At 37.2% G+C, this 26,856-nt stretch overlaps 1 protein-coding gene across 5 annotated transcripts in view; it reads left to right on the plus strand.

The window, feature by feature from the left end:
• The window catches only part of ALKBH8 (alkB homolog 8, tRNA methyltransferase), a 68,533-nt gene that overhangs the window by 36,085 nt on the left and 5,592 nt on the right, over positions 1 to 26,856 (plus strand). For 3 of the 5 annotated variants that reach the window (XM_057695235.1, XM_057695236.1, XM_057695237.1), the window contains exons 9-10: positions 13,824 to 13,975; positions 16,496 to 16,752. In XM_057695235.1, coding sequence (XP_057551218.1) covers positions 13,824 to 13,975; positions 16,496 to 16,752 — 409 coding nt within the window. Of the gene's footprint in view, positions 1 to 13,823; positions 13,976 to 16,495; positions 16,753 to 17,646; positions 17,676 to 26,856 lie in introns of those variants that run through there. The other 2 variants (XM_057695238.1, XR_009047461.1) reach the window with 2 other exon arrangements.

Raw genomic sequence — 26,856 nt, forward strand, 5'->3', positions numbered from 1 at the left:
CCTTGTCTCTTGTAATAGTCTTCACTTTAAAGTCTAATGTGTCTGATATGAGTATTGCTACTCCAGCTTTCTTTTGACTTCCATTTGCATGAAATATCTTTTTCCATCCCTTTACTTTCAGTCTATATGTGTCCCTTGGTCTGAAGTGGGTTTCTTGTAGACAGCATATAAAAGGGTCTTGTTTTTGTATCCATTCAGCCAGTCTGTGTCTTGGTTGGAGCATTTAATCCATTTGCATTTAAGGTGATTATTGACATGTGTGTTCCGATTACCATTTTCTTAATTGTTTTGGCTTTGTTTTTGTAGGTGTTTTCCTTCTCTTGTGTTTCCTACTTAGAAAAGTTCCTTTAGCAATTGTTGGAAGGCTGGTTTGGTGGTGCTGAATTCTCTTAACTTTTGCTTGTTTGTAAAGCTTTTGATTTCTCCGTCGAATCTGAATGAGATTCTTGCTCGGTAGAGTACTCTTGGCTGTAGGTTATTCTCTTTCAGGACTTTCAGTATATCCTGCCATTCCCTTCTGGCCTACAGAGTTTCTGCAGAAAGATCAGCTGTTATGAGTTTTCACTTATATGTTATTTGTTGCTTTTCTCTTGCTGCTTTTAATATTTTTTCTTTGTGTTTAATTTTCGTTAGTTTGATTAATATGTGCCTCGGTGTATTTCTGCTTGGGTTTTTTCTTTGTGGGACTCTCTGCACTTCTTGGACTTGATTAATTATTTCCTTTCCCATGTTGGGGAAGTTTTCCACTGTAACCTCTTCAAATATTTTCTCAGACCCTTTCTTTTTTTCTTCTTCTTCTGGGATGCCTGTGATTCTAATGTTGGCGTGCTTAATTTAATGTTGTCACCAAGGTCTCTTAGACTGTCTCCATTCTATTTATTCTTTTTTATCTTTCCTGCTCTGTGGCAGTTATTTCCCCCATTCCATCTTCCAACTGACTTATTCGTTCTTCTGTCTCAGTTATTCTGCTGTTTATACCACCTAGAGTATTTTTAATTTCGGATATTTTGTTGTCCATTACTGTTTGTTCTTTAGTTCTTCTGAGTCCTTATTAACTGCTTCTTGTATTTTCTCTATTTTGTTATTGAGATTTGGGATCATCTTTACTATCATTACTCTGAATTGTTTTTCAGGCCATTTTCCTATTTCCTCTTCATTTATTTGGTCTTGTGGGTTTTTTTAATGCTCCTTTGCCTGCATGATGTTTCTTTGTATTCTCATTTTGTCTAATTTATAGGATTTGCTCTCTCCTTTCCCTATGCTGCCTAGTAGTGATTCCTCTTGTTTCTGCCCTCTGCCCCCTGTGGTGGGCTTTGTCCAGTGTCTTGAGTAGGCTTCCTGGTGGGGTGATCTGGTGTCTGCTTTCCAGCGTGTGGCTCTGTGTCTTTTCTCTCTGATGAGCAGGGCCATATCAGGTGGTGTGTGAGGTTAATATGGCTTTAGGTAGTCTGTGTGCTGATGGGTGGGTTTGTGTTCCCGTCTTCTTTGTAGTTTGGTGTGAGGTGTCCAGCACTGGCAGTTGCATACAGTCAGACAAAGCCAAGTCTTAGACTGTGATACAGAGCTCTGTGAGAGTTCTTTGCAGTTAATCTTCCCTGTGTCTGAGGACTCCCTAATAGTCTAGCATCCTGTATGTAGTGCTCCCTCCCCAGAGCCTCCTACTTGGAGTAGTCCAGACTTCAGAGGTTGCTTGTCCCAGCAATATAGGGGTTTAAAGAAGATTTTCCAAGCCCCAGACTTATGGCAGAGTGTTGAATCAAACAAATACTAAGTCAAGGAAACACATACATGTATAAGACACACAAATACTGAATCCAATAGAACATAAGGCACTAGCAAGACCTGACAGAAGAACCCGAGTATGCAATCAGACAAAATCAGACAATCTCAGAAAACCAACAGAAATTCAAAACCAAAAAAAAAAAAAAAAAAAACCCACACAAACAAATCCAGGGAAATTTTGAAAGCTAGGATCAAATATAATAAAGAGCGAGAGTACAATCAGACAGACTGAAGATTCTTAAAATGAAATCAAACAGTTATAATCAGAACTAAGATAAAGACCAAACCTAATAATAAAAACCAAAGCAGTGTGTCATCTGGAGAATAAAAGGAAACAGAGCAGACCGATAATATTGATTATAAGTATATTAAAATAAAAGAAACTAAAAAAGGATAGAAGACAGGGCAACAGCAGAGCGTAGTGTGACTGGAAATATGAAAAGAAAAAGAAAGAAATAGAAATGTATAAAAGATGAAAAGGAGGTAGGAGAGATACAGTCAGCACTACAAAAAACTTAGCTAGAAATAGAAATATATAAAAAGGCTAAAAATAAAAGTAGAATAAAAAATAGAATAAAAAAGTATGTTATAAAATGTGTCCATCCCTTAGGACTAAGATCATAATTAATAAAATAATTAAAAAAAAAACAGGCTAGAACTGACCCCAGAATGGACCAGATCAATAGAATTAATAATAATATTTCTGTTTCCTTGGGGTCTCAGCTGTAAGTGTCCTTCTACCCACCTTGGGTTTTTTGTATTACTCTGCGACCAGCATAGCTTCCTTTATTGTTCATCTGTAAGCACCGGTGTGTGGGGAGAGAGAGGGTACAATAGTGACTCCTTCCCCTGGGAGTGAGTGAGCAGTGGCGCCCTGCCTGTGTCATGGCGGCTTGGGTGACTCGGGCCAAGAGAGCGACTCCAACCGCGGCTCCTTCCCCCTGCTATGACTCCGCCGGGGTGTGCTGCCTGGGTCACAGCAGCTCAGTCGGCCATGGCGGTGTCTGTTGCAGAGGGATGCTGGCAGCTCAGGTGTAAACAGAATATCTGCAGAGCTGGGCCACTCTGTGGGCTTTTGGCTCTCAGCTGCCGGGGCTCTAGGCCGGCCCCGCCCGGGGACCTTTGTTATCCCTGAGTGTGTTAGCCAGGCCCAGAGGGGTCTTTCTTTGTCTGTCACAGGTGCCGAGAGAGAAGCTACACCCACAGCTCCCCCCCACCCCCCACCGCCCCGCTCGTGAGTCAGCAGTATTGAGCCGCTGCCATGGCTGCCCAGCTTTCCATGGTAGGCATTGTCCGCTGCAGATTTCTTCCCTCCTGTCCTCTCAGTCCATCTCCCCACTTCCAACAATGTTTCTCACCCTGAACTAGTTCTCCAGTTCCCATGTTCCAGCTCCCAGACCCCCTGTTCAGCTGTGAACCGGTGTCTCAGTCCGGACATGCTGAGCTGTGGTGCAGACCCTCTGTGTGTTTCTCCCTCTTTCCCGTCTGCCACAGTTCAGCCACTTCACCCTCTTTGAACAGTTCCAAATGCCTCCATTCTGACCCAGGGAAATTCCCCGTTGGAGAAGGGGTTTCCCCATCAGATAAGGGATGTTTCCCAGAAGTCGGCAATCTCCCCTCTGTTTCAGATCCCCCTCCCCAAGGTGTGGGACCTGTCCCTTTTCTTTCTTCTCCTCCTCTTTCTCCCTTTTTTTTTTTCCCCTCTGTCCTACCCAGTTATGTTGGGATCTTTGCAGTCCTTTCTGGTGTCCGAGGTCATTTGCTGGTATTCAGATGTTCTCTGTAGGAATTATTGCATCTTTTGGTGTATTCCTGATGCATCTGTGGAGAGGGATGCATTCCACGTCCTTCTACTTTGCCACCATCTTTCTTCTCCCCAAATACTTTTAATTTGTTATAAAGTGTACTGTTCTAGCCAGCATGCCCTAAATCAAAGATGGCAGACTGGCAGCACGTGGGTCAAATACAGCAGTCAGGCTCTCTGGCTGGGGCAGTAGTGCTCAACATTGTAACATTTTAAAAAATTGATTATACATGAAAATCAGGAGCTTTTACACAAGAATCTGAATTTTCAGCTTTTGAAAATTGAGAAGACCTGAAACCACAGTATCTTTTGGCAGCAGTAACTGAGACTGTCAATGGCCTTCTTTAGATGAGACCTACATTTTCAGATTCTCTAGAGTTCCTAGCACTTTCTATGACTCCCTGAACTACGGTTGGGTATCAGCTGTCATTTATCATTGTGATTGTACGAGTGTGAGTCAAAAATTACCTGTGCTCTGGCTGTAGAATTTATTTTAATTAACTTTTAGAAAAAACAGATACATCATTTTTTGACATAATCTCCTTGCTTGTCAATACACTTTGTCCACCTGTCAACAAGCTTTCATATTCCCTCATTAAAAAATATTATAAGCTGAGCTGTGAGCCACGAATGCACTTCTGTCTTCACTTCTTCATCAGAAGTGAATCAGGCTCCTTCTTGATGGCTGACACTTGTGTGACCTTCCTTGAACTTCTCTGTCCATTCATACACACTTCATTGTGACAAAATACTTTCTCCATACTGCACACAAAGTCTTCAGTAAATAATGGCACCAGGTACACCCTCAGACCACAAAAAACGAATCACTGCACGCTGCTCTTCTTTCGTGCAAATCGTAATTGGGGCATCCATTTTTGCTCATACCACAGTTGCAAGTGAACTGATGTAACACGTTCACACCTGCACAGCAGTGTCTGGGGGGACAGTAACCTTGAGTGGAAAGCGATGATAAGACAGTGTGGCCAACAGAAGTTTTAATATAACTGGAGTGTGGATAATTTTTGATTCTCATACTGTTGTTTTTATCTTATAACAGAGTTAAATGAAAATTAAATATTTCTTAAACTCATGTCTGTTTTAAAAGTGGGAATAAAAGCTAGAATGAGCAGGAATGTGTGTTTTAAGAAAAATGGAAGAGAATGCTTTGTTTTTCGAAATGAAGACAATTCCTATGTGTTTAACTGCACACAGTATATTTCTAAACAAATCTACCTGCTTCACTCATTTATGTTATTTGACTAGCCTTGGGTTGCATTAGTTCAAAGTTTGTATGCGCTCTCCTTTTAAATTATTTTTGGAGCATTTTCTTTGTGCCAGGCATTGTCTAAAAGCTTTACATATATTAACTCATTTAACTCATACAGTCACAGTAGAAAGTTTTTTTCATGGTTTTGTCCCCATTTTTAAAGGAAATGGGAGCATAAAGAGGTTACATAACTTGTACAAAGTTACAAAACCATTAAGGGCAGAGACAAGATCAGAAGCCAAGGAATCTGGCTTCAGGATCTGTACTCATAACCATAGAGTTACAGCTAAACTTGTTTGCTCTCTTTCATTTGAATTTATACAGTGCCTTGTAGCCTTCAGACTTTTGTCAACTCTTAACGCAATAAGTTTCCTTTTCCTTTCCATTCACTTGTTTTTAGCATAAGCTCAACTTTTATTTCCTTTATAATATATAAAGCTTTTTCTGACTACAGTGGCCTGAAATAATTTCTCCCTTAACTCCTAAACACTGTATTGTCTCCTACTGGCTTGTGATATCTTTTCTATTGTACTGAAATATTACTTAAATGTATAAAAATGTTTTTAGCTTTTTATTTAATATTTTCCCAACTAGATTATAATTTGAGTACAGGGGGAAAAAGGATGTTCAGAGATATTGAAATAATTAATTATTTTTAACATATGGATTACCTATTCCTAAAAATCTGAGAGTGGTGTCAAAAGCAGTAAGTACTTCTTGACCTTTGCCTAAGATTTAACTCTAGGCAAGTGAAGTAATTGACTTCATAGAGCTATAATAGAGAACTACATAGTACCCAGAAGAGAATTGCTAATGAACAAGATATTCATTGTTCTAAAATATCTTGACTTTGTTCAACACCATAGTTTTAATCATTTTCAGCTATCAAAGTAACAATCATATAATTTCAGGAATTTTTTGCTTGCTTTACTTCTAAAAAATTGCCTTTAGCATGAGCTCTTTTAAAAAAGCTATTATCAAAACTTGCTTTAGGAGGTTGGCATTACCCTGACACCAAAATTTGTCAAGGACATTACAACAAAAGAAAATTACAGACCAGTATCTCAGAGATGGTAAAAGTCCTTGGTAAAATATTGGAAAATCCAATCCTGCAATATATAAAAAAGAAAATGCATCAAGACTAAGTGGAGTTTATCCCAGGATTGCAAGATGGGTTTAACATTTGGAAACTGACCATTAAAAGAACAAAAGAGAAAAAATGTATAATCATATCATCTTGATTGATGCATAAAATATATTTGACAGAATTCAGCATCCACTCATGATAAAAACTTGGCAAACTAGGATAAGAAGGAAACTTTAGCCTGATAATGGGCATCTGTCAAAAACCCACAGGCAGCATTACACTTAATGATAAAATATTGAATGCTTTTTCCTAAAATATTGAACAAGGCAGGGATTTCTGCTTAAACTACTTTTATTTAATATTGTATTGGATGTCTTAGTATAATTATCGAAGAGAAAGAAATAAAAATCATACGTATTTGAAAGGAAGAATTAATACTCTGTGATTATGGATGTAGAAATCCTAGGAAATCTACAAAACAAGTACTAAAATTAATAACTGGATATAGTATACAAGGTTGTAGCATACAAGGTAGATAATCAAAAGTTAATTTTTGGAGAAAGAAATAAAACCCTTTTTAAATTAATATCCAGACTGTGTTACCAAAGCAAACTTGGGATCGCTTGCCCGCATGCAGTAGGAGCCAATCTGCTGGCACCGGGTTGTGGTGGAGGGAAGTGCAGTGCTTATTGTTGGGCACTGTACAAGGAGCTGGGACAGCTGGTGCTCAGAAAGCCTGAACTCCTCAGTGGGTTTCAGCAGAACATTTTTTAAAATTATTTATTTATTTATTTATTTTATTAACTTCTCCTGGTGATTCTAATATGCCTCCAAACAGCAAAACATTTTAAAGGCAAGGTGAGAGAGGGGTGTCCCAGGTTTGTCATCAGCTCATGCACAGTTCTCTGGTGGTGAAATAACAGGGTGGTGTGGGGGTGGGGATGGGGTCGGGGTGTGGGGGTGTTAATATTATCAATCCTTAGGTGCCAGTAGGTCGTGGGTGCTCGTAGTCATCAAGTAGTTAATTTCCTTCATTTGGTAGGGGTTTTAGCAGCTGTAAAACAGTTCAGGAAATGTGCATCAGATACTATTATCTAGATACTTCAGAGAGGGGCTAAAGCAGAGGCTATGGGGAGGGATCTGTCCAGGGAAGGCCACATAAGATCCTCCTTGGTTACAACCTGTAAAATACTTCTTTTCCAATACTTTGAATTACTAGTTTCAAAAGTAAACAGTTTCAAAAACTGTCAGCCTGGGAATTCTGATTTTTTAATTGAGATTTTATTTACATATAACATTGTATTAGTTTCAGATGTACATCATACTGATTCTCTCTATGTATATATTGCAAAGTAGTCAACACAATAAGTCTAGTTAACCTCCATCACCACACAGTTACAAATTTTTTTTCTTATAATGGGAACTTTTATGATATACTCTCTTAGCAACTTTCAAATATTCAACACAGTATTATTAACTATAGACATCATTAGAGCACCAGGATTTATTTACTTTATTACTGGAAGTTTATAACTTTTGACCACATTCACCCGTTTCATACAGCTTCCCTCACCCCACTTCACCCCACCCCACCCGCTCCACAACCACTAATCTGTTTTCTGTATCTATAAGTTTGTTTTATTTTTATTTTTGTTTTACATTCCACATGTAAGTGAGCTCATGTGACATTTGTCTTTCTTTCTCTGACTTATTTCACTTAGCATAATGCCCGGTTGTTTCCACGTCTTGTCTATTGTAAATAATGCTGCAGTGAACATGAGGGTACAGATACCTTTTTAAGTTAGTATTTTTGTTTCCTTCAGATATATTCCCAGAAGTGGAGTTGCTGGATCATATGGTAGTTCTATTTAAAATTTTTTGAGGAACCTCCATACTGTTTTCCATAGGGGTTGCACCAATTACATAACCACCAATGGTGTAAAAGGATTTCTACTGTGTGGGCTTTTCATTGTGGTGGCTTCTCTTGTTGTGGAGCACGGGCTCTAGGTGTGTGGGCTTCAGTAGTTGCGATGCAAGGACTTAGTTGCTCCACAGCATGTGGGATCTTCCCAAACCAGGGATCAAACCTGTGTACCCTGCATTGGCAGGCAGATTCTTAACTACTGTGCCACCAGGGAAGTCCCTGTCCTTTTGATAATAGCCATTCTAATAGGTATAAGCTAATAATCTCATTGTGGCTTTGATTTGCATTTACTGATGATTAGTGATGTTGAGCAACTTTTCATGTACCCATTAGTCATCTGTATGTCTTCTTTGGAAAAATATCTATTCAGATCTGCTGCCTATTTTTTAATCAGGTTGCTTGGTTTTTGTTATTGAGTTGTACAAGTTCTTGATCCTCTTTTTTTTTTTTCCACTGTGGCACATAGATTGAACTATAGTCCCTTGTTTTCTATTTTCCCTTTAATTTACAGTAGAATTTTATAGATAATAAGTTTCATCTTAACAATTATATTTTTATCGTTTGCCTTTTTTTTTAAACTAAATTTATCTTTTAACCTTCCTACTAGTTTTATAAGTGGTTGATCTTGATCTTTACTGTATGTGTGCCTTTACCAGTGAGATTTTTCCTTTCACAGTTTTCATATTTCTTATGGTCTTTTCTGCTTAGAAAAGTCCCTTTAGCCCTTCTAGCAAAGCTGGTTTGGTGGTGCTAAACTCTTTTAGCTTTTGCTTGTCTGTAAAACTTTTGATCTCTCCTTCAAGTCTGAATGCAAGCTTTGCTGGGTAGAGTATTCTTGGTTGGAGATTTTTCCCTTTCATCATTTTAAATATATTGTGCTACTCCCTTCTGGCCTGCAGAGTTCCTGCTGAAAAGTCAGCTATAGCCTTCTAGGAGTTCCTTTATGTGTAACTTGTTGCTTTCCCCCCTTGCTGCTTTTAATATTCTCTCTTTATCAGTAGTTTTTACCATTTAAATTGCAGTGTGTCTTGCTGTGGTCCTCCTTAGGCTGTTCCTGTTTGGGACTCTCTGTGCTTCCTGCAACTGGATGTCTGTTTCCTTTCCCAGGTTAGGGAAATTTTCAGCTCTTCCGCCTTCAAATATGTTCTCTGCCCCTTTCTCTCTCTCTTCTCCTTCTGGGACCCCTGTAATGTGAATATGAGTGCACCTGAACTTGATGTGTCTCACAGGTCTCTTAAACTGTCCTCATTTCTTTTTACTCTTTTTTCTTTTTTCTGTTCAGTTTCGGTGATTTCCACTACTCTGTCTCCAGCTTGCTGACCCATTTCTCTGTATCATCTAATCCTTCTACTGTATTTTTTATTTCAGTGGTTGTATTCTTCAGATCTGTTTCTTTATATTTTCTAATCCTTTGTTAAAAATTTCTGACTTCTCACTCTGTTCCTCCAGCCTTCTCCTGAGTTCTTTGATGACTTTACAGTCACTACTTTGAACTCTCTATTGGGTAGGTTGCTTACCTCTGCTTCACTTGGTTCTTTTTCTGGGGTTTTTATCTTGCTCTTTCTTTTCAAATGTATTCCTCTGTCACCTCATTTTGCCTAATTTGCTGTTTTTATTTCTATGTGTTTGTTAGGTTATATTTCCCAATCTCAGAGAAGTGGTCTTATGTAGGAAGTGTCCTGGGGGGCCCAACAGCACACTACCCTCTGGACACCAGCACTGTAGGCTCTAGACGTGCCCTCTGTGTGGACTGCGTGGGTCTTTCAGTTGTGGTGGGCTGACTACTGTAGGCTGTCTCCTAGGCATGGCTTGCCCCCAACCCAGTTGTCTGTGAGGCTCTGCCTTGTGGGTAGCTGCCCACTGCTGGTGGGTGGGGCTGGCTGCATGGTGAGAGGAGTCCTGGTGCTGGTGTCAGCCTGCTGGTGGTGAGGACCAGTTCCTGACACAGCTGGCCGAGGAGCCCAAGGTGTCCTGGAGTTGATGTTGGCTCATTGGTGAGTAGGGCAGGGGCCAGGGGGTCCTGGGGTTGGTGCCTGCTCATTGGTAAGTGAAGCTGGGTCCTGGATTCTCTGGCTGTGGGGCCTGGGGGTCCTGTACCTGGTGTTGGCCCTCTGGTGGGCAGGCCAGGGTTCAGGGGCTCCTGGGGCTAGAGCCACCAGCTGGTGGGTGGGGACAGGTCCCAGGTGGCTGGAGGTCCAAGGGGTCCTTTGGCAGTCATCCTGCTGGTGGATGGGACTTGACTTGGGGCATCCCAGGACTGGTCCTTACTGGATGGAGGGTGGGGCCAGGCCCCAGCCCTGAGCAAGAGGGAGGAGTCCAGAATGGTGCTTGCTGGTACCAGTGTCCTCATGGTCGTAAGAGCTCTCCAAAGTGGCTGCTGCCAGCATCCCTGTCCTTAGGGTAAGTCCTGATTGCCTCTGCCTGTCTGAGAGGCTCTTCAGGATCAGTAAGTGGGTCTGACCCAGCCTCCTTTCAAATTGCTGCTTCTGCCCTGGGTCCTGGAGCATGTCAGGCTCCCGTTAAGAGTGGAGATTCTATTTCCCTTAGCCCTCTGGCTGTCTAGAAACTAAGCCCCGCTGGCCTTAAGAGTCAAATGTTCTGTGGCCTCATCTTTCCAATGCAGTACCTTCAGGCTGGGGAGCCTAATGTGGGGCTTGGACTCCTGGGGAATGGGTCTTGACTATACCACGTCTCTACGCCTTCTACCCATCTCGTTGTGGTTCCTTTATGTCTTTAGTTGTAGAAGATCTTCTCTGCTAGTCTTCAGGTTGTTCTCGTTGAGAGTTGCTCTGTAAGTAGTTGTGATCTGGTGTGCTGTGGGAGGAGGTGAGCCCGGGGTCTTCCTGCTCTGCCATCTTGGCCCATGTCCGTTCTTGATATATTTTAGATATTAACCCCTTGTCAGATATATAATCTGCAAATATTTTCTCTCATTCCATAAGAATCCCCATTCCATAGGAATTCCATAGGTTTCCTTTTCCTTTCGTTAATGGTTTCCTTTGTTGCGCAGAAGCTTTGTTGTTTGATGTAGTCCCACTTATGTATTTTTTCTTTTGTTGCCTTTTGGGAATTCTGATTCTAACAACAGATTGAGTGAAACAGTATAACAATGACCAAATAAAACTGAGAATTGAAATACATTACATTATTTCATTCTATGATCAAATTCACCTTAATTTTATGATTTATCTTTCTCTTTTCTAGATGTATAGTCAACATATCTGATTCTTGATAAAGAGGTATCAAAAATTTATAAAATTATGCTTTTTAAAATATTTGCTGAGATCTTTCAGCTTGTGAGTGTGAAACACACTTCTTTAGGCAGATAGCCTTGTTAGAGTAAATCAAGCTTCAGAAGATTTAAGTCTTAGGAATAGATTTAACAAAAGATATACAACACATATACACTAAAAATCATGAAACATTGCTGAGAGAAATTAAAGAAGACCAGAATACATGAAGAGATAGAGATGCCATAGTCATGGATAGGGAACTTAATATTGTTATGATATCAGTTATTCCCAAATTGATTTAATGATTTAGTGTGATTCCAGTCAGAATCTTAAAAGACTTTTTTTGTAGAAATTGATAAGCAGATTCTAATATTTATCAGGAAATGTGAGTGGTTGAGAATAATGAAGACAGTCTTGAACATAAGAACAATGTAGGAGGATTTAGTCTACCTGGTGTTTAAGATTTACTATATATAAAGCTACCTAATCAAAAGAGTGTAGTTTTGTTGTACAGATAGACAAATAGACCAGTGGGACAGAATATATTCATAGATATAGTGTTGACTGATTTTTGACAAAGACGCCAATGCAATTCATTGTGGAAAGGAAAATTTTCAACAGATGGTGCTGGGACAGTCAGAGATCTACGTGGAAATGAAATGAACCTTGATATACCTCACACCATTCACAAAAATTAATATGGGGTGGATCATAGATTTAAATGTAAAAGCAGGAAGTATGAGATGTCTAGAAGAAAATACAAGAGGATGCTTTCACAACAATGGGGTAGGCAGAGTTATTTTTAGAAAGGTTTCAGAACACTATAAAAGAAAAAGAAGACAAAATAACTGCGTCAAAATTTAAAACTTCTGCTTATCAAAAGACAGCATTAAGAAAATGAAATGGCAAGCTATACATGGGGAAAAATATCTACGATACATATATCTAACAAAAGATAGGGCATAAGATTTGAACAGATCCTTTACCAAAAGGATCTATGAATGGCTAAAAAGCACATGAAAAGAAATACAATATCATTAGTCATCAGAGAAATGCAAATTATAACTGAAATTTCATATCACTTGCTACTTGCTAAAAAGGCTAAACTTAAAACTTAGACAATACCAAGTGTTGGTGAGAATGTCAAGCAGCCTGAAACTCTCATATGTTGCTGGTAGGAGTGTAAAATTATGTGCAACCATCTTGGAAAACTGGTAGTTTCTTATCCTATGACCCACCAATTTCACTCTTAGGTATTTTTCCAAGAGTAATAAAGGTATGTATGTAAAAAAAAATGTGTATAAGCTTTATTTGTAATAGTCCCAAACTAGGAATACCAAATATCAATGAAGAGGAGATTTTGGATAAATTATGGCGTGTTCATATAATGAAATTTTACTCACTGATTAAAGAAAAACAGTGAATGACTGAAACACACAACAACATGACTGAATCTCAAAATTATGTTGAATGGACAAAGCCAGACACACAGTAGTGCCAACTATATATGAAATTCAAGAACAGGCAGAACTATACTGATAGAAATCAGAATGGTGGTTTCCTCGTGTAGGGGAAAGGTTGACTGGAAAAGGGCACAAGGGACTGTCCTTGGAGAACTGGAAATACTCTGTATCTTAATGGGGATGGTGGCTACATGATTATGTACGTTTGTCAAAACTCACTGAACTGTACACTTAAGATCTGTGCATTTCACTCTGTAAACTTAACTTTGAAAAGGCCATATTTTCTTACCAAATGATTCCTATTTCCCATTCAAAAATTTGATCTTACTTCCAAGATTCCCTTTAAACTGTCTTAGAACCTGCAATGGCTTGTACTTTTCTTTTTATTTTTCAATCTTTGTTTTACTTGTTGTATCATATACTTTTTTGTTTCATTATCTGTTGTTTTCTGATGTTTATGTCCTTGACTCGCAACTAGATTTCACTTACTTAGAAAGATACATTAGAAATTCTAATGATATGTATTTGTCTGTTTCTCCTTTTAGATTTTTTTGCACTGTTTGCTTTATATATTTTGAGGCTGTGCTATTAGTTAGGTGTATACAAATATATAAGGTTTTTATATGATATCTTTCTGTTGGATTGAACCTGTTAGCATTATGCAATGTCTGTTTTAATCTCTGTTAATACTTATTGCCTTAAAGTCTACTTTGTCTGATTAGCATAGCTATACCACTTTCCTTTTGGTTTTGCTAGGGATATGCAAAATATTTGTTTTTTGTATGTTGTATCATTTTTTTTTTAATTTATAAGGTGTGTCTCTAGTAATCAGCATATAGTTGGATTTTTAAAAAAATCCAATCTGAAATTCTTTGTTCTTTAATTGGATTTAAAGTCCTTTTACATTTAACATAATTACTGATAATTGGATTTAAGTTTACTATCTGTTTCCTCTTTGTCCCATTTGTTTCTTGTTTTTTTCCTCGTAGGCATTGGTATTAAACATTTATTATTCTATTTTTTTCCCTCTTGAATAATTTATTAACTGTCAGTTCTTTTAATGATTACCCTGGAGATAATTTCCTAAGAGAGACTTCTATTTCTTTGTTTTTTTTCTACAATGCTTAGTAATTCAGGGAACCCAATAATAGATATTTGCAATAAATTCTTCTCGGTTTACTCTATTCCCTTAATATTTTTAAAGGACCTGAAATATTTTTACGAATACAGTGTTAAATAAAGTAATTTGACTGTTGTTTTTAGAATCACACCCAGAAAATTTGATACTGTTCAAGCATCCAGGAGTCACAGAAGTGGAATTATCACTGGAGATGTTGAAGACTTAACTTTAAGCAAGAGGGGAATACGGACGTCATTCACATTTAGGAAAGTGAGGCAAACACCTTGTAATTGTGGTAAGTATATAAAAGCTTCTACTGTAAAATGGAGTAAATCTACTATGAAAATCTTTTAAAGTCCCATCAGAACCAAGAAGAGTTTTGTCTTAACTCCTCTAATGGCCTTTGCCATATTCTGCCTTGTATTGTACTTACATATACTTTTCTTAACCACCCCCACTAGAGTTTATACTCCATGAGGGCAGGGACTGCATCTTACTCATCTTTATTTTCCTCAAACATAGTATTTGAGCATATTTGGATTCTAAATAAATATTTCATTTATCATAGTCAGAGTTAAGAGTACTACAGTTTGGGGGGCATTAAAATATCACTTGTACAAAAAGAAGTTTTTTTGGAAATAGCTTGTGACGTTTCTAAATTACTTCTCATTAACAGGGAGTTGGAGATGACAGATTGTTCTATAATAAGTAGATAACTTTAGGGGGATAAACAGTGGTTTGTTTTAGTCAGTTTGGAAAGGAGTGCTCAAAAACTTGTCAAGAGATTACTGTTTTGAATTGTCTATATAAGTGCATCATGACCTGTATTTTTTTGGCTTAATAAAAAAAAACCCTTTTCGTTTTATAAGTAATACTTTATAATAACAGTGATGTTAACATCTTTTTACATCCTGGTGGTTTCAGTTATGGGTGGTTTCTTGGGAGGAGCTTTTGGATTTAGTCATCTTATAAACATTTGAAATTAAAAATCCTTTTTATATGTATAAGATATTATTCTGTTAGGAAACTAGGAATCTTTATATTTCATATCTTCATGTTAGTGAAGCTTAAAATGGGTTTTAACAGGTTTTTGTTTCTTTTGATAAAAAGTGTCATTAGGACTTAAACATCAAAATTTTTTTTATCGATTAAAAATGTTTATATAGTATTTGATGAATGTATACACTGCCAGTGGCTCTTATGCTCAAGGAACTTGAAATCTAGTAGGAAAGACAAGTTACTTTTCTTATGCAAATATTTTTTTTTGCTATGGGCATTAGTTTAATGTAAGGGATGCTATAAGAAGATCTGATTGTATATTTAGTTTACAGATTTTTTAAAAGTTTAAGGCTGTCTTTTGGATACTTTTGGTCAAAATTTGTGGATTTAAGTGGTCCTCCTTTTATATAACTTAGATGTTCATAATTTCCAACAGAATGAAATTTTTACCAAGACCAGTTTAAGGTAATTGTAATGTATATTGTAGTGTAATTGTAATTCTGATGTAACCATACATGATGTAACCCATCTGTTTCCACATGTATGTTTTAGAGCTCTCAAGCTTTCTGGGGCTACCCTTTTCTTAAATATCCACATAAAGTGTTAGAGCTTCACTTTACACATTAGTAGGAACTAGGTAGTTGCACCCGCATTCAGGGTTTGGCATCTCCTAGTCATATTTAGGGAAAATTCCTGAAGCCATCAGTGCTACAGCCCAGTTCTTTGCTGCCACATTATTTCTAATTATTGCCTGTCTTGTCTGTGGTTTCTCTGGGAACACTACTTCCTTTAGTCTCTAGTATACTACCCATAAAAACATGTTGTGTGTCATAGAGTGGCTGAAGACAAAGGGAAATTGTAGCATAGCCAAGATTAGTCAAGGATTTGAAATGAATATTAGATGTTATTGCAGAGAAAAGGGACCATCTTCAAAATTAATTTGAAACATTGTATCCTAAATTTTCTCTGTCATCTCTGCTTGATGGTGTTCTCCTTAGGATTTGCTCATTCTGTTGAAGGAGGCAACACAATGAGAATGTGGGTTCTGGAGTCTCCGCTGCCTGGGTTCAAATCTTGACTCTATGACTTACCATCTTTGTGACTTTAGGATCATTATTTAATATTCTGTGTGTCAGTTTCCTCATCTGTAAAATGAATGCAATAGTACCTATCTCATAGTGTTACTGTGAGAACTGAGACAATATATGTAAACTGCTTCAAATAGTGTTCATTAAATCTTGTGATTATTACCAAATCATACTTTGCTTTTAGGTCTGGTTCTTCTTCTGAGAGTCCTAGGATCCCCAGAACTCCAACCAAAGACAAAAACCCTAAATCCTGTTAATTGCTAAATTTCTTCTGGTTATACCAGGCCCATCAAGATGCTTTCCTGAATAAGAGGACCCTTAATTCCAAGGTGAAATTGGCATCTTCATTATAAGGCGTGCAGAATTGTAGTCCTGTTTTGTTGCAAATTAATTTACCCTTTCTTATATTAGACCCCTCACATATATAATTGGACTTGCTAGGTAAGAACTACTTTTTTTAACTGATAAATCAGAGCCTGCTTGATCCTAGTCATCAAATGTGGATTGATTTGCTTTTTCTTTTGAGAAAACAATCATACCTTATGAATCATTTGGATAAAAATAACAGTTTAGGGACTTCCCTGGAGGTCCAGTGGTTAAGACTCGGTGCTTCCAGTGCAGGGGACGTAGGTTCGATCCCTGGTCAGGGAACTAAAATCCCACATGCTGGGCAGTGCGACAATAAGTAAATAAATAAATAGTTTATATTGCTTTCTTTTTTTCATTAGGGTACCCTTTGGTCTGTGATAGCCAGATGAAGGAGACTCCCACATCATTTCCAGAGAGTGATAAAGAGGCCTCACAACTGGAGCAAGAATATGTTCATCAAGTTTATGAGGAAATTGCTAGGCACTTCAGCAGCACGAGACATAGACCTTGGCCACACATCGTGGAGTTTTTGAAAGCTTTGCCAAGTGGTTCATTAGTTGCTGATATTGGATGTGGAAATGGAAAGTATCTTGGCATCAATAAGGAGTTATATATGGCAAGTAGTTGTTGCTTCTGGCTTTCTTGTTGCTTTATTTGTAAAGGGTTATCACCACCTTCCTCATGATATAATGCTGTGTTTTTAGGTCATTGCAGAAGATTTGTAACCAACAGGTTGAAAATGAATGAACACTCCCATTCTTTTTTAGTCCCCTAGAAATTTATGGGCATACCATTATTTGTAGGGTTTTTTTTTTTTTTTTTTGGTTCATTCAGATTTTGCTTTCTAAGATTATTTTATCAGTAAAACTACCTTATGTTTATGAAACTCTTCACAGGTTATAAAGGATTTTTATAGAAACCATTTTCTTTGCCTAGCTCCTCATAAGTATGAGAAGTATAAAGCAGATATTTTCAGCCATCTTTTATAAATGAAGAAACTGAGGCTCACAGAGGTTATATTACTTCTTTGGTATTATATTATTAGAGGATATAACTGGAACTTGAACCCATGCCTTATGACTCCAAATCTAGCTCTCTTGTACTCATAGTAGAAAAAAAAAAAAGGTTAGTATTTATTGTTGTCTTACTGTTGAGAGAATTAAGCCTCAAGTAAGTTAAAAATTTGACCAGGGTTATAGCGCTAGACCTAGGACTTGAACCCACTTTTCTTTGATGCCAAAATTTCTGTTTTCACTTGTTATAATTTCCTTTTCTAGTTGATCACTTTTTTTTCTGCTATGCTAGGAAGTAGCAAGTTCTCCTTGCATTAGTGCACTATTGTAAATATCATGTCAACACTGCTCTGTGAGGACTGGAGCTTCCCTTTCTCAAGTTTAGGGGTGGAGGACTAGAGTAAGGGGAGTATGTAAGGAGAATGAGAGCAGTCTACATGCATGGGCTGTTGTAGTGTGTCAGATTGCTTGTAATCTTTATTTTTACCTCATCCTAGATATTGTACACCTATAAGAAGAAAGAAAGGTACTACTGCAACTGAGGAAAGGTAGACTTTGTGTATTAAGAGGCAGATAAAAGAATCGCTTTTCATCAAGATAAGACATAAGTATTCATATATTGTCATGTTTACAATTAAATTTTAGTTTATAAAGAATAAGTTCTAGTGAATTGTTTGTTCATGTTGAAGAGGAAATAGGTTTTAGATTTGTCACAACTCTAACCACAGTTTAAAACAAAGTGTATCTTCTGATGTATTAATCTTAAGGTACTATCCAAAAATGTTTCTCAGTAAGCTCTGCTCTTATACTTTCTTGATGGTAACCTATGGCTTTGTCTAGTCAGGTATAATTTGTGACAGTGAAACTAGGTTGAAGTCAACTACACTGACTTAGTCATATGATAACGTTATCCTGTTAACAGTTAAGAAAAATGATTTCTTGATAAACTGAACCAAAAACCTGAAGCTGATTCAAGGAGTATGTTCACAAGAATTAGAAAATCATAAGTACACTCACTCTCCGTCATCTACATTCATTTTATCAGTGGCAGTCTGCATGTATTCTTTCCTGTCTGCTCTTCCTGGAGCCTACTGCCATTGTCTGACTTCTAGGGAACACTCAGTAGGTGTTCAATGAATGAATGAAAACTGCTTGTCTGGCTTGGAGTTATGGTTTTCATTATACAAGAAATGGAATTATTTGTGATCAAAGAGAAACCTACTTTTTTAAGCTGCTGAGGCTCCAGCCTGGATGGGGCAATGATATTTGAGTGTATTTTGGACAGCCATCTTTGAGCATGAAAGTATGTGCATTTCTTGACATTTGTGAGAGGATGTGACCTAAGACATTCATTTTAGGTATTCAAATGTATACCTAGGATAGTCTCAGAATCTAAAAAATTATTAGTCTATTTTATATAATTTCCCTAACAAAGTATATTTTTAAAATACTAGCTTGGGCTGTCATGGAAATAGTTTTGTGAACAACTGTTCATCTCTCTTAGAAGTATATATGGAGAATCTGTTCTTATCTCATCTGAGTTATGCATGAGCTTGTTCTGCTCTTTAACTCAAAATTTCTATATTCTAGTTAAGAAACATTTCTTCTTTAGAATTCTCATTCCTAGCATCTGCATTAGCTGTTGGCTTTATTTTCAGAGTTAAATTTTATAAGAAAGATTTTATACCTTCAAGAAACTTATTGCTTTTATAATTGTACCAATAATAGATGAAATATGCATACTCAGGCTTGGTCTAGCTTATTCATTGTGATGTGCATTGGTCTTAGAGTACCCTCAGTCCAAATGTGTTTTTTAGATAAACAGTTACTTAATATGTGGTATGAATTTTCTTGATTGTTATAAATAGTTGGGATTACAAATTTAATATAATGATAATGTTGATGATGATGATGATGGTGACCATGCCAGGAGTCTATTTATAATGGTAAGAATTAGAGATACGGTTATATAGGTCACTTTTATACATTTCTGTGTTTGTTTTGCTTTGTGTTTTAACTGTTGACTACCCAGTAAAGGATGGAACAGAAAGGAAACTAATGATGTCAAGTAACTGTTATGTGCTAAATGCTGTAATGGGAAAGTGGGAAAACTGACATTTGGTCAGGTTATGACATGCCCAAGCTTACAAGGTATCAGGACAAGTATTAGAACCTCGTCTCCAGCTGGAGAGTTCATACTCTATGGCACTCTGCTAAGAGAGTTACCTTAAAGGCTAGCTGTGGTGATAGAGCACCAGGCTGTAAGCTCAGACACGGCAGGGATGTCTGTTTTGTTTTCCATTTACTTGACACATAATAGAAGTTTATTAATGGTTTATAAAATAGTGAGGAGCAAATCTGTGAATTCACCTTCCATTTCTTACATGAAATTGAAGAACACCAGAATATGTATATATATGATGTGTTCTGCAACCTTGAAGGAAATGTGACAACCTCAGAATGGGTGGACTGTAACTCAGAGTAGGTTACATGGACTTCTCCCTACGTCCAGAATTCAGGACAAGAATTTTGTCCATCCTTTGTTCCATATAGTAATAACTAACATTTGCCCAGCACTTTATGGTTATTGAAATATTTAACATGAGTTATTTCATTTGATTCTCATGCTAACCCTGAGAAGTAGGTGTTTTTATAATGAGGAAACAGAGGCTCTGAGATATTAAGTAGCTTTCCTAATCTGTTCAGCTAATTATTGCTGAAGCCAGAATTCAAATCAAGAATTTAATATGATCTTTTCACTGTACTTTACTGTCTTTGCTTATTTCTCTGCCCTTAAACTATATATTGCCACTCTCATTTTCCTATAATTGCATATTTTCTTAATAGTTTTAAAAATGTTGTGTAGTTTTAAGACATAAAAATAATATGGACACAGCTCAGAAAATGGATAAAGTGAAAGCTATTCTCTTATAATCCTAATACCCTAATAAACCAGTTTAATGTGAGGATATCCTTCCAGTGTTTTTTCTATAAACTGTTTATGTACTTGTGAATATGCATACAATTTGATAACTCATATATATTACTTAATAGTTCCATCTTGATGTGTAGTCTTATATATTTTCTGGACTTTATGATATTCTAAGACGTGGATGTTATTTGATATTTGGTTGTGTTTGGTTTGGAGCTATTAAAAATAACACTGTAGTGAACATGTATATATATTTTTTAAATTTATTAATATTTTATTATTATTATTATTATTTTTTGGCTGCATTGGGTCTTCATCGCTGTGCCCAGGCTTTCTCTAGTTGCGACGAGAGGGGGCTACTCTTCCTTGTGGTGTGTGGGCTTCTCATTGCGGTGGCTTCTCTTGCTGTGGAGCATGGGCTCTAGGCACGCGGGTTTCAGTACTTGTGGCCACTCTCTCAGTAGTTGTGACTCGCGGGCTGTAGAGCACAGGCTCAGTAGTTGTGGTGCCTGGGCGTAGTTGCTCCATGGCACATGGAATCTTCCCAGACCAGGGCTTGAAACCATGTCCCCTGCATTGGCAAGTGGATTCTTAACCACAGGGCCACCAGGGAAGTCCTGAACATGTATATTAAATACAATGTGACAAGAAGCAAGAACATGAATTTTTGGAGTGTAAAAGACCTGGATTTAAATCTCTGCCCACCACTTAACTACTGTTCAAATTATTCAACTTAGAGCAAATTACTTATGTTCTGTAAGACAGAGTTTCCTCATCAGTAATATGGTGATAATAATATCTAACTCAAAGTGTGTTCTAAGAATTAAGTACACTTTTATATGTTTTTAAAAAATTTTTCATTTTATATTGAAGTATAGTTGATTTATAATATTGTCTTAGTTTCACGTGTACAACAGAGTGATTCAATTATACATATATATATCTCTCTATATATATCTATTCTTTATTAGATTCTTTTCCCATATAGGTTATTACCGAGTATTGAGTAGAGTTGCCTGTGCTATGTAGTAGGTCTTTGTTGGTTGTCTGTTTTATGTATAATAGTGTGTATCTGTTAATCCCAACCTCCTAATTTATACCCCCCCCCCCATTTCCCCTTTGGAAACTGTAAGTTTGTTTTCTAAATCTGTGAATCTGTTACTGTTTTGTAAATAAGTTCATTTGTATCATTGTTTTAGATTTCACATATAAGTGTTATCATATATTTTTCTCTCACTTCACTTAGTGTGATAATCTCTAGATTCATCCTTGTTACTACAAATGGCATTATTTCATTCTTTTTAATGGTTGAGTAATATTTCATTGTATATATGTACCATTCATCCATCGAAGGACATTTAGGTTGCTTCCATGTCTTGGCTATTGTAAATACTGATGCAGTGAACATTGAGGTGCTTGTATCTTTTTGAATTATGGTTTTCTCCAATATATGCCCAGGAGTGGGATTGCTGGATCTAGTGGCTCTATTTTTAGTTTTTTAAGGAACTTCCATACTGTTCTCCAAAGTGGCTCTATTTTTAGTTTTTTAAGGAACTTCCATAGTGTTCCCACCAGTAGTGTAGGAGGGTTCCCTTTTCTCCACACCCTCTCTAGCCTTTATTATTTGTAGATTTTTTGACAGCCATTCTGACTGGTGTGAGGTGATGCCTCACTGTAGTTTTGATTTGCATATCTCTGATTATTAGTGATGTTGAGTGTCTTTTCATGTGCTCTTTGGCCATCTGTATGAAGATGTCTATTTAGATTTTTTGCCTATTTTTGGATTGGATTGTTTGTTTTTTTGATATTGTGCTACATGAGCTGTTTGTATATTTTGGAGATTAATCCTTGCCAGTCGCTTCATTTGTAAATATTTTCTCCCATTCTGTGGGTTGTCTTTTCATTTTGTGTATGGTTTCCTTTGTGTTCTAAAGGTATTAAATTTAGTTAGTTCCCATTTGTTTATTTTTGTATTTATCATTACTTTGAGGTGGATCCAAAAAGATATTGCTGCGATTTATGTCAAAGAGTGTTCTGCCTATGTTTTCCATTAAGAGTTTTATAGTGTCCAGTGTTACATTTAGGTCTTTAATCCATTTTGAGTTTATTTTTGTGTATGATGTTACAGAATGTTCTAATTTCATTCTTTTACATGTAGCTGTCCAGTTTTCCCAGCACCACTTATTGAAGAGGCTGTCTTCATTGTGTAGTCTTGCCTCTTTTGTCATAGATTAACTGACCATTTATTTCTGGGCTCTCTATCCTGTTCCAAGGATCTGTAAGTCTGTCTTTGTGCCATTAACAAACTGTTTTCATTACTGTAGCTTTGTAGTATAGTCTGAAGTCAGGGAGCCTGATTCCTCCAGCTCTGTTTTTCTTTCTCAAGATTGCTTTGGCTGTTCAGGGTCTTTTGTATCTTCATACAAATTAAAAATGTTTTTGTTCTAGTTATGTGAAAAATGCCATTGGTAATTTGATAGGGATTGCATTATATCTGTAAATTGTTTTGGGTAGTACAGTCATTTTGACAATATTGATTCTTCCAATCCAAGAACTTATATATCTTTCCATCTGTTTGTGTCATCTTCAATTTCTTTCATCAGTATCTTATAGTTATTGGAGTATAGGTCTTTTGCCTCATGAGGTACGTTTATTCCTAGGTGTTTTATTCTTTTTGATGTGGTGGTAAATGAGATTGTTTCTTTAATTTCTCTTTCTGATCTTTTGTTAGTGTGTAGAAATGCAACAGATTTCTGTGTATTAACTTTGTATTCTGCAACTTTACTGAATTCATTGATGAGCTCTAGTAGTTTTCTGGTAGCATCTTTAAAATTTTCTATGTATGGTATCATGTCATCTGCAAACAGTGACAGTTTTACTTGTTTTCCAGTTTGGATTCCTTTTATTTCTTTTTCTTCTCTGATTGCGTGGCTAGGTCTTTCAAAACTATGTTGAATAAAAGCAGTGAGTGGATGTCCTTGTCTTGTTCCTGATCTTAGTGGAAATGCTTTCAGCTTTTCACTGTTGAGTGTGATGTTAGCTTTGGGTTTGTCATATATGGCCTTTATTATGTTGAAGTATGTTCCTTCTGTGCCCACTTTCTGGAGAGTTTTTATCATAAATGGGTGTTGAATTTTGTCAAAAGCTTTTTCTGCATCTATTGAGATGATCATATGGTTTTTATTCTTCAGTTTGTTAATGTGATCACACTGATTGATTTGCGGATATTGAAAAATCCTTGCATCCCTGAGATAAATCCCACTTGATCATGGTGTATGATCCTTTTAATGTGCTGTTGGATTCTGTTTGCTAGTACTTTGTTGAGGATTTTTGCATTTATGTTCATCAGTGATACTGGCCTGTAATTTTCTTTTTTTGCAGTATCTTTGGTTTTGGTATCAGAGTGGTGGCCTCATAGAATGGGTTTGGGAGAGTTCCTCCCTCCGAGATTTTTTGCCATAGCTACAGAAGGATAGGTGTTAACTTTTGTCTAAGTGTTTGATAGGATTTGTCTGTGAAGTCATCTGGTCCTGGACTTTTTGTTTGTTGCAAGTTTTTAAATCAGAGTTTCAAGTTCAGTGCTTATAATTGACCTGTTCATATTTTCTATTTATTCCTGGTTTAGTCTGGGTAAATTGTACCTTTTTAAGAATTTGTCTGTTTCTTCCAGGTTGTCCATTTTACTGGCACATAGGGGCTTGTAGTAGTTCTCTTATGATCCTTTGTATTTCTGTGGTGTCCCTTGTAACTTCTTTCTCATTTCTAATCTTATTGATTTGAGTCCTCTGCCTTTTTTCCTTGATGAGTCTGGCTAAAGATTTATCATATTTATCTTTTCAAAGAACCAGCTTTTAGTTTCATTGATTTTTTTCTAATTTTTTAATCTCTATTTATTTCTTCTCTGATCTTTAGGATTTCTTTCCTTCTACTAACTTTGGATTTTGTTTGTTCTTCTTTCAGTAGTTGCTTTAGATGTGGAGTTAGGTTGTTTATTTGTGATTTTTCTTGTTTCTTGAGGTAGGATTTTATTGCCATAAACTTCCCTCTGAGAACTGCTTTTGCTGCATCCCATGGGTTTTGCTAACCATGAGGTTTTGATATAGCAGTCTATATGTATATATACAAAATTATTTTAAGTTAGTGGTCTCTTAATTTCCAGTGCATTTTTAAGATCCTACATTTGTACTCTCACAGTTGCTGGTTTTGATGTCATATTTGTGTGTGGGTGATTTCCTACTTTTACTGTATGTTTGCCTTTACTGGTGAGCTTTCCCATTTTAATTTTCTTGTTTTTAGTTGTGGCTTTTTCTGCCTAGAGATGTTGCTTTAGCATTTGTTGTAAAGCTGGTCTGGTGGTGCTGAATTCTCTTAGCTTTTGCTTGTCTGTAAAGCTTTTGATTTCTCTGTCAAATCTGAATGAGGGCTTTGCTGGGTAGAATATTCTTGGTTGTAGGTTTTTCTCTTTCATCACTTCAAATATATTGTGCCACTCCCTTCTGGCATGTAGAGTTTGTGAAAAATCTGTAACCTTATGGGGATTTCCTTGTATGTAGTTTTTTTTTGCTTTTCCTTTGTTGCTTTTAATATTTTCTCTTTCTTTAGTTTTTGTCAAGTAGTTTAATATGTGTTTCAGCGTGTTCCTCCTTGGATTTATCCTGTATGGGATTCTCTGTGCTTCCTGAACTTGGGTGACTTTTTGCTTTCCCATGTTAGGGAAGTTTTCAGCTGTTATCTCTTCCATAATTTTCTCATGTCCTTTCTCTCTTCTCCTTTTGGGACCCTTATAATGCCAATGTTGGTGCATTTAATGTTGTCCCAGAGGCTTCTTACACTGTCCTCATTTATTTTCATTCTTTTTTCTTTATTGTATTCCATGGCAGTGATTTCCACCATTTTGTCTTACCAGTCACTTATCCATTCTTATGCCTTAGTTACTCTGCTATTGAGTCCTTCTAGTGTATTTTTCATTTCATTTATCGTATTCTTCAACTTTATTCTTTATATCTTTGTTGAATATTTTTTGTATCTTTTCAGTCCATGGCTCCATTCTTTCTGTGAAATTTTGCATCATCTTTACTATCATTACTCCAAATTCATTTTTGGGTAGATTGCCTATCTCCACTTCACTTAATTGTTCTTCTGGGACTTTATCTTGTTCCTTCATGTGGAACATCTTTCTCTGCCATCTCATTTTGTCTAAATTTCTTTGTTTGGAGTCTCTGTTCTGCAGGGTGTAGGACTGTAGCTTGTAGGCTGCAGGCTGCATGATTATAGGTGGGTGAGGGTAGTCTAGAGGGTTGTGCAGGCTTCCTGGTCAGAAGGACTGGGGCCTGCCCACTGGTTGGTGGAGCGTGTTGGTGGGTGTGTTTAGAGGCAGCTGTGGCCTCAGGAAGACTTTTGGAAGCCTGTCTGCTGATGGGTGGGGCTGTGTACCCTCCCTGTTGGTTGTTTGGCCTGAGGCATCCCACCCCTGGAGCCTACAGACTGTTGGGTGGGGCCAGGTCTTGGTGTCAAAATGGTCACCTCCAGGAGATCTCATGCCAATGAGTACTACCAGGTACCTCTGCCACCAGTGTGTTTATCCCCACAATGAGCCACAGCTGTCCCTCCACCTCTCCAGGATACCCTCCAAGACCAGCAGGTAGGTCTGGCCCAGGCTCCTATGGAGTCACTGAGTCCCTGGGTCTCAGTGCACATGAAACCTAGTGTGCACCCTCCAAAAGTAGTTTCTGTTTCTCCCCATCCTGTGGAATTCCTGCAGTCAAACCCTGCTGGTCTTCAAAGCCAAATGCTATGGGGGCTCCTTCTCCTGAGGCCAGGCCCTTAGACTGGGGAGCCTGATGCAGGGTTTAGAACTTTCACTCCTGTGGGGGCACCTCTGTGATATATTTTCCAGTTTGTGGGCCACCTATCTGGCGGGAATGGGTTTTGATCGTCTTGCAGATGTGCCCCTCCTACTGCCTCCTTGTGGCTTCTTCTTTGTCTTTGAATGTAGAATATCTTTTTTGTTGATTGTTGTTCAGCAGTTAGTTGTGGTTTTGGTATTTTCTTGAGAGGAGTTCGGTGTTTTTATGAGAGATGGTGAGCTCAGGTCCTGCTACTACACTATTTTGTCTCCGCTGCTCTCAAGAGTTAAGTACGTTAATACAAAGAATATGCTTTAACATATGGTGGGTATTCATTAAAGGCAATTTCCTTAGCCTGTTTACCTTTTTCCATATTTTAGATTATTTTCTTAGGATAAATTTTTAGAAGAATAATCATTGGGTCAAAAGTTATGAACATTTTTATCTTTCTTAAAAAATGTTTTGCCAAATTGTACACTCTAAATATATGCAGTTTGTTGTAAAAAATAAACAAATAAAGAGTTAAAAAAATAAAATAAAATAAAATTGGTCCAGCCAGTTTGTACTGTCAACACCACTTTATGAGAGGAAGTAGTGTCACAGTGCTACCACTGTGGAATACTTTGGTTTTAAAATATTTTTGATACTTTAGATGGAGAAAAGTGAAACTTTGTTTAATTTGGTTACTAAGTTGAATACTTTTTCATTTTTACCAGTACTTCCAGAAATGTGTATTTAATACTATGTTGAAGATTTTTTTAATTATATAGAAGTATAAAGCATACATTTTAAGCCCAACCAATGAGTATTTTTATTATCATTCATCTCCATCCCACATACAGAAATATGTAGCTTTACATGAGTCCTTTACTGTCTGTGAGTATTTATACATAAGCCATTTTTTGTCCTGTTTTTGACATTATGCAGCA

The sequence above is a fragment of the Hippopotamus amphibius genome, chromosome 9 (assembly GCF_030028045.1).
Source record: "Hippopotamus amphibius kiboko isolate mHipAmp2 chromosome 9, mHipAmp2.hap2, whole genome shotgun sequence".
Lineage (NCBI taxonomy): Eukaryota > Metazoa > Chordata > Mammalia > Artiodactyla > Hippopotamidae > Hippopotamus > Hippopotamus amphibius.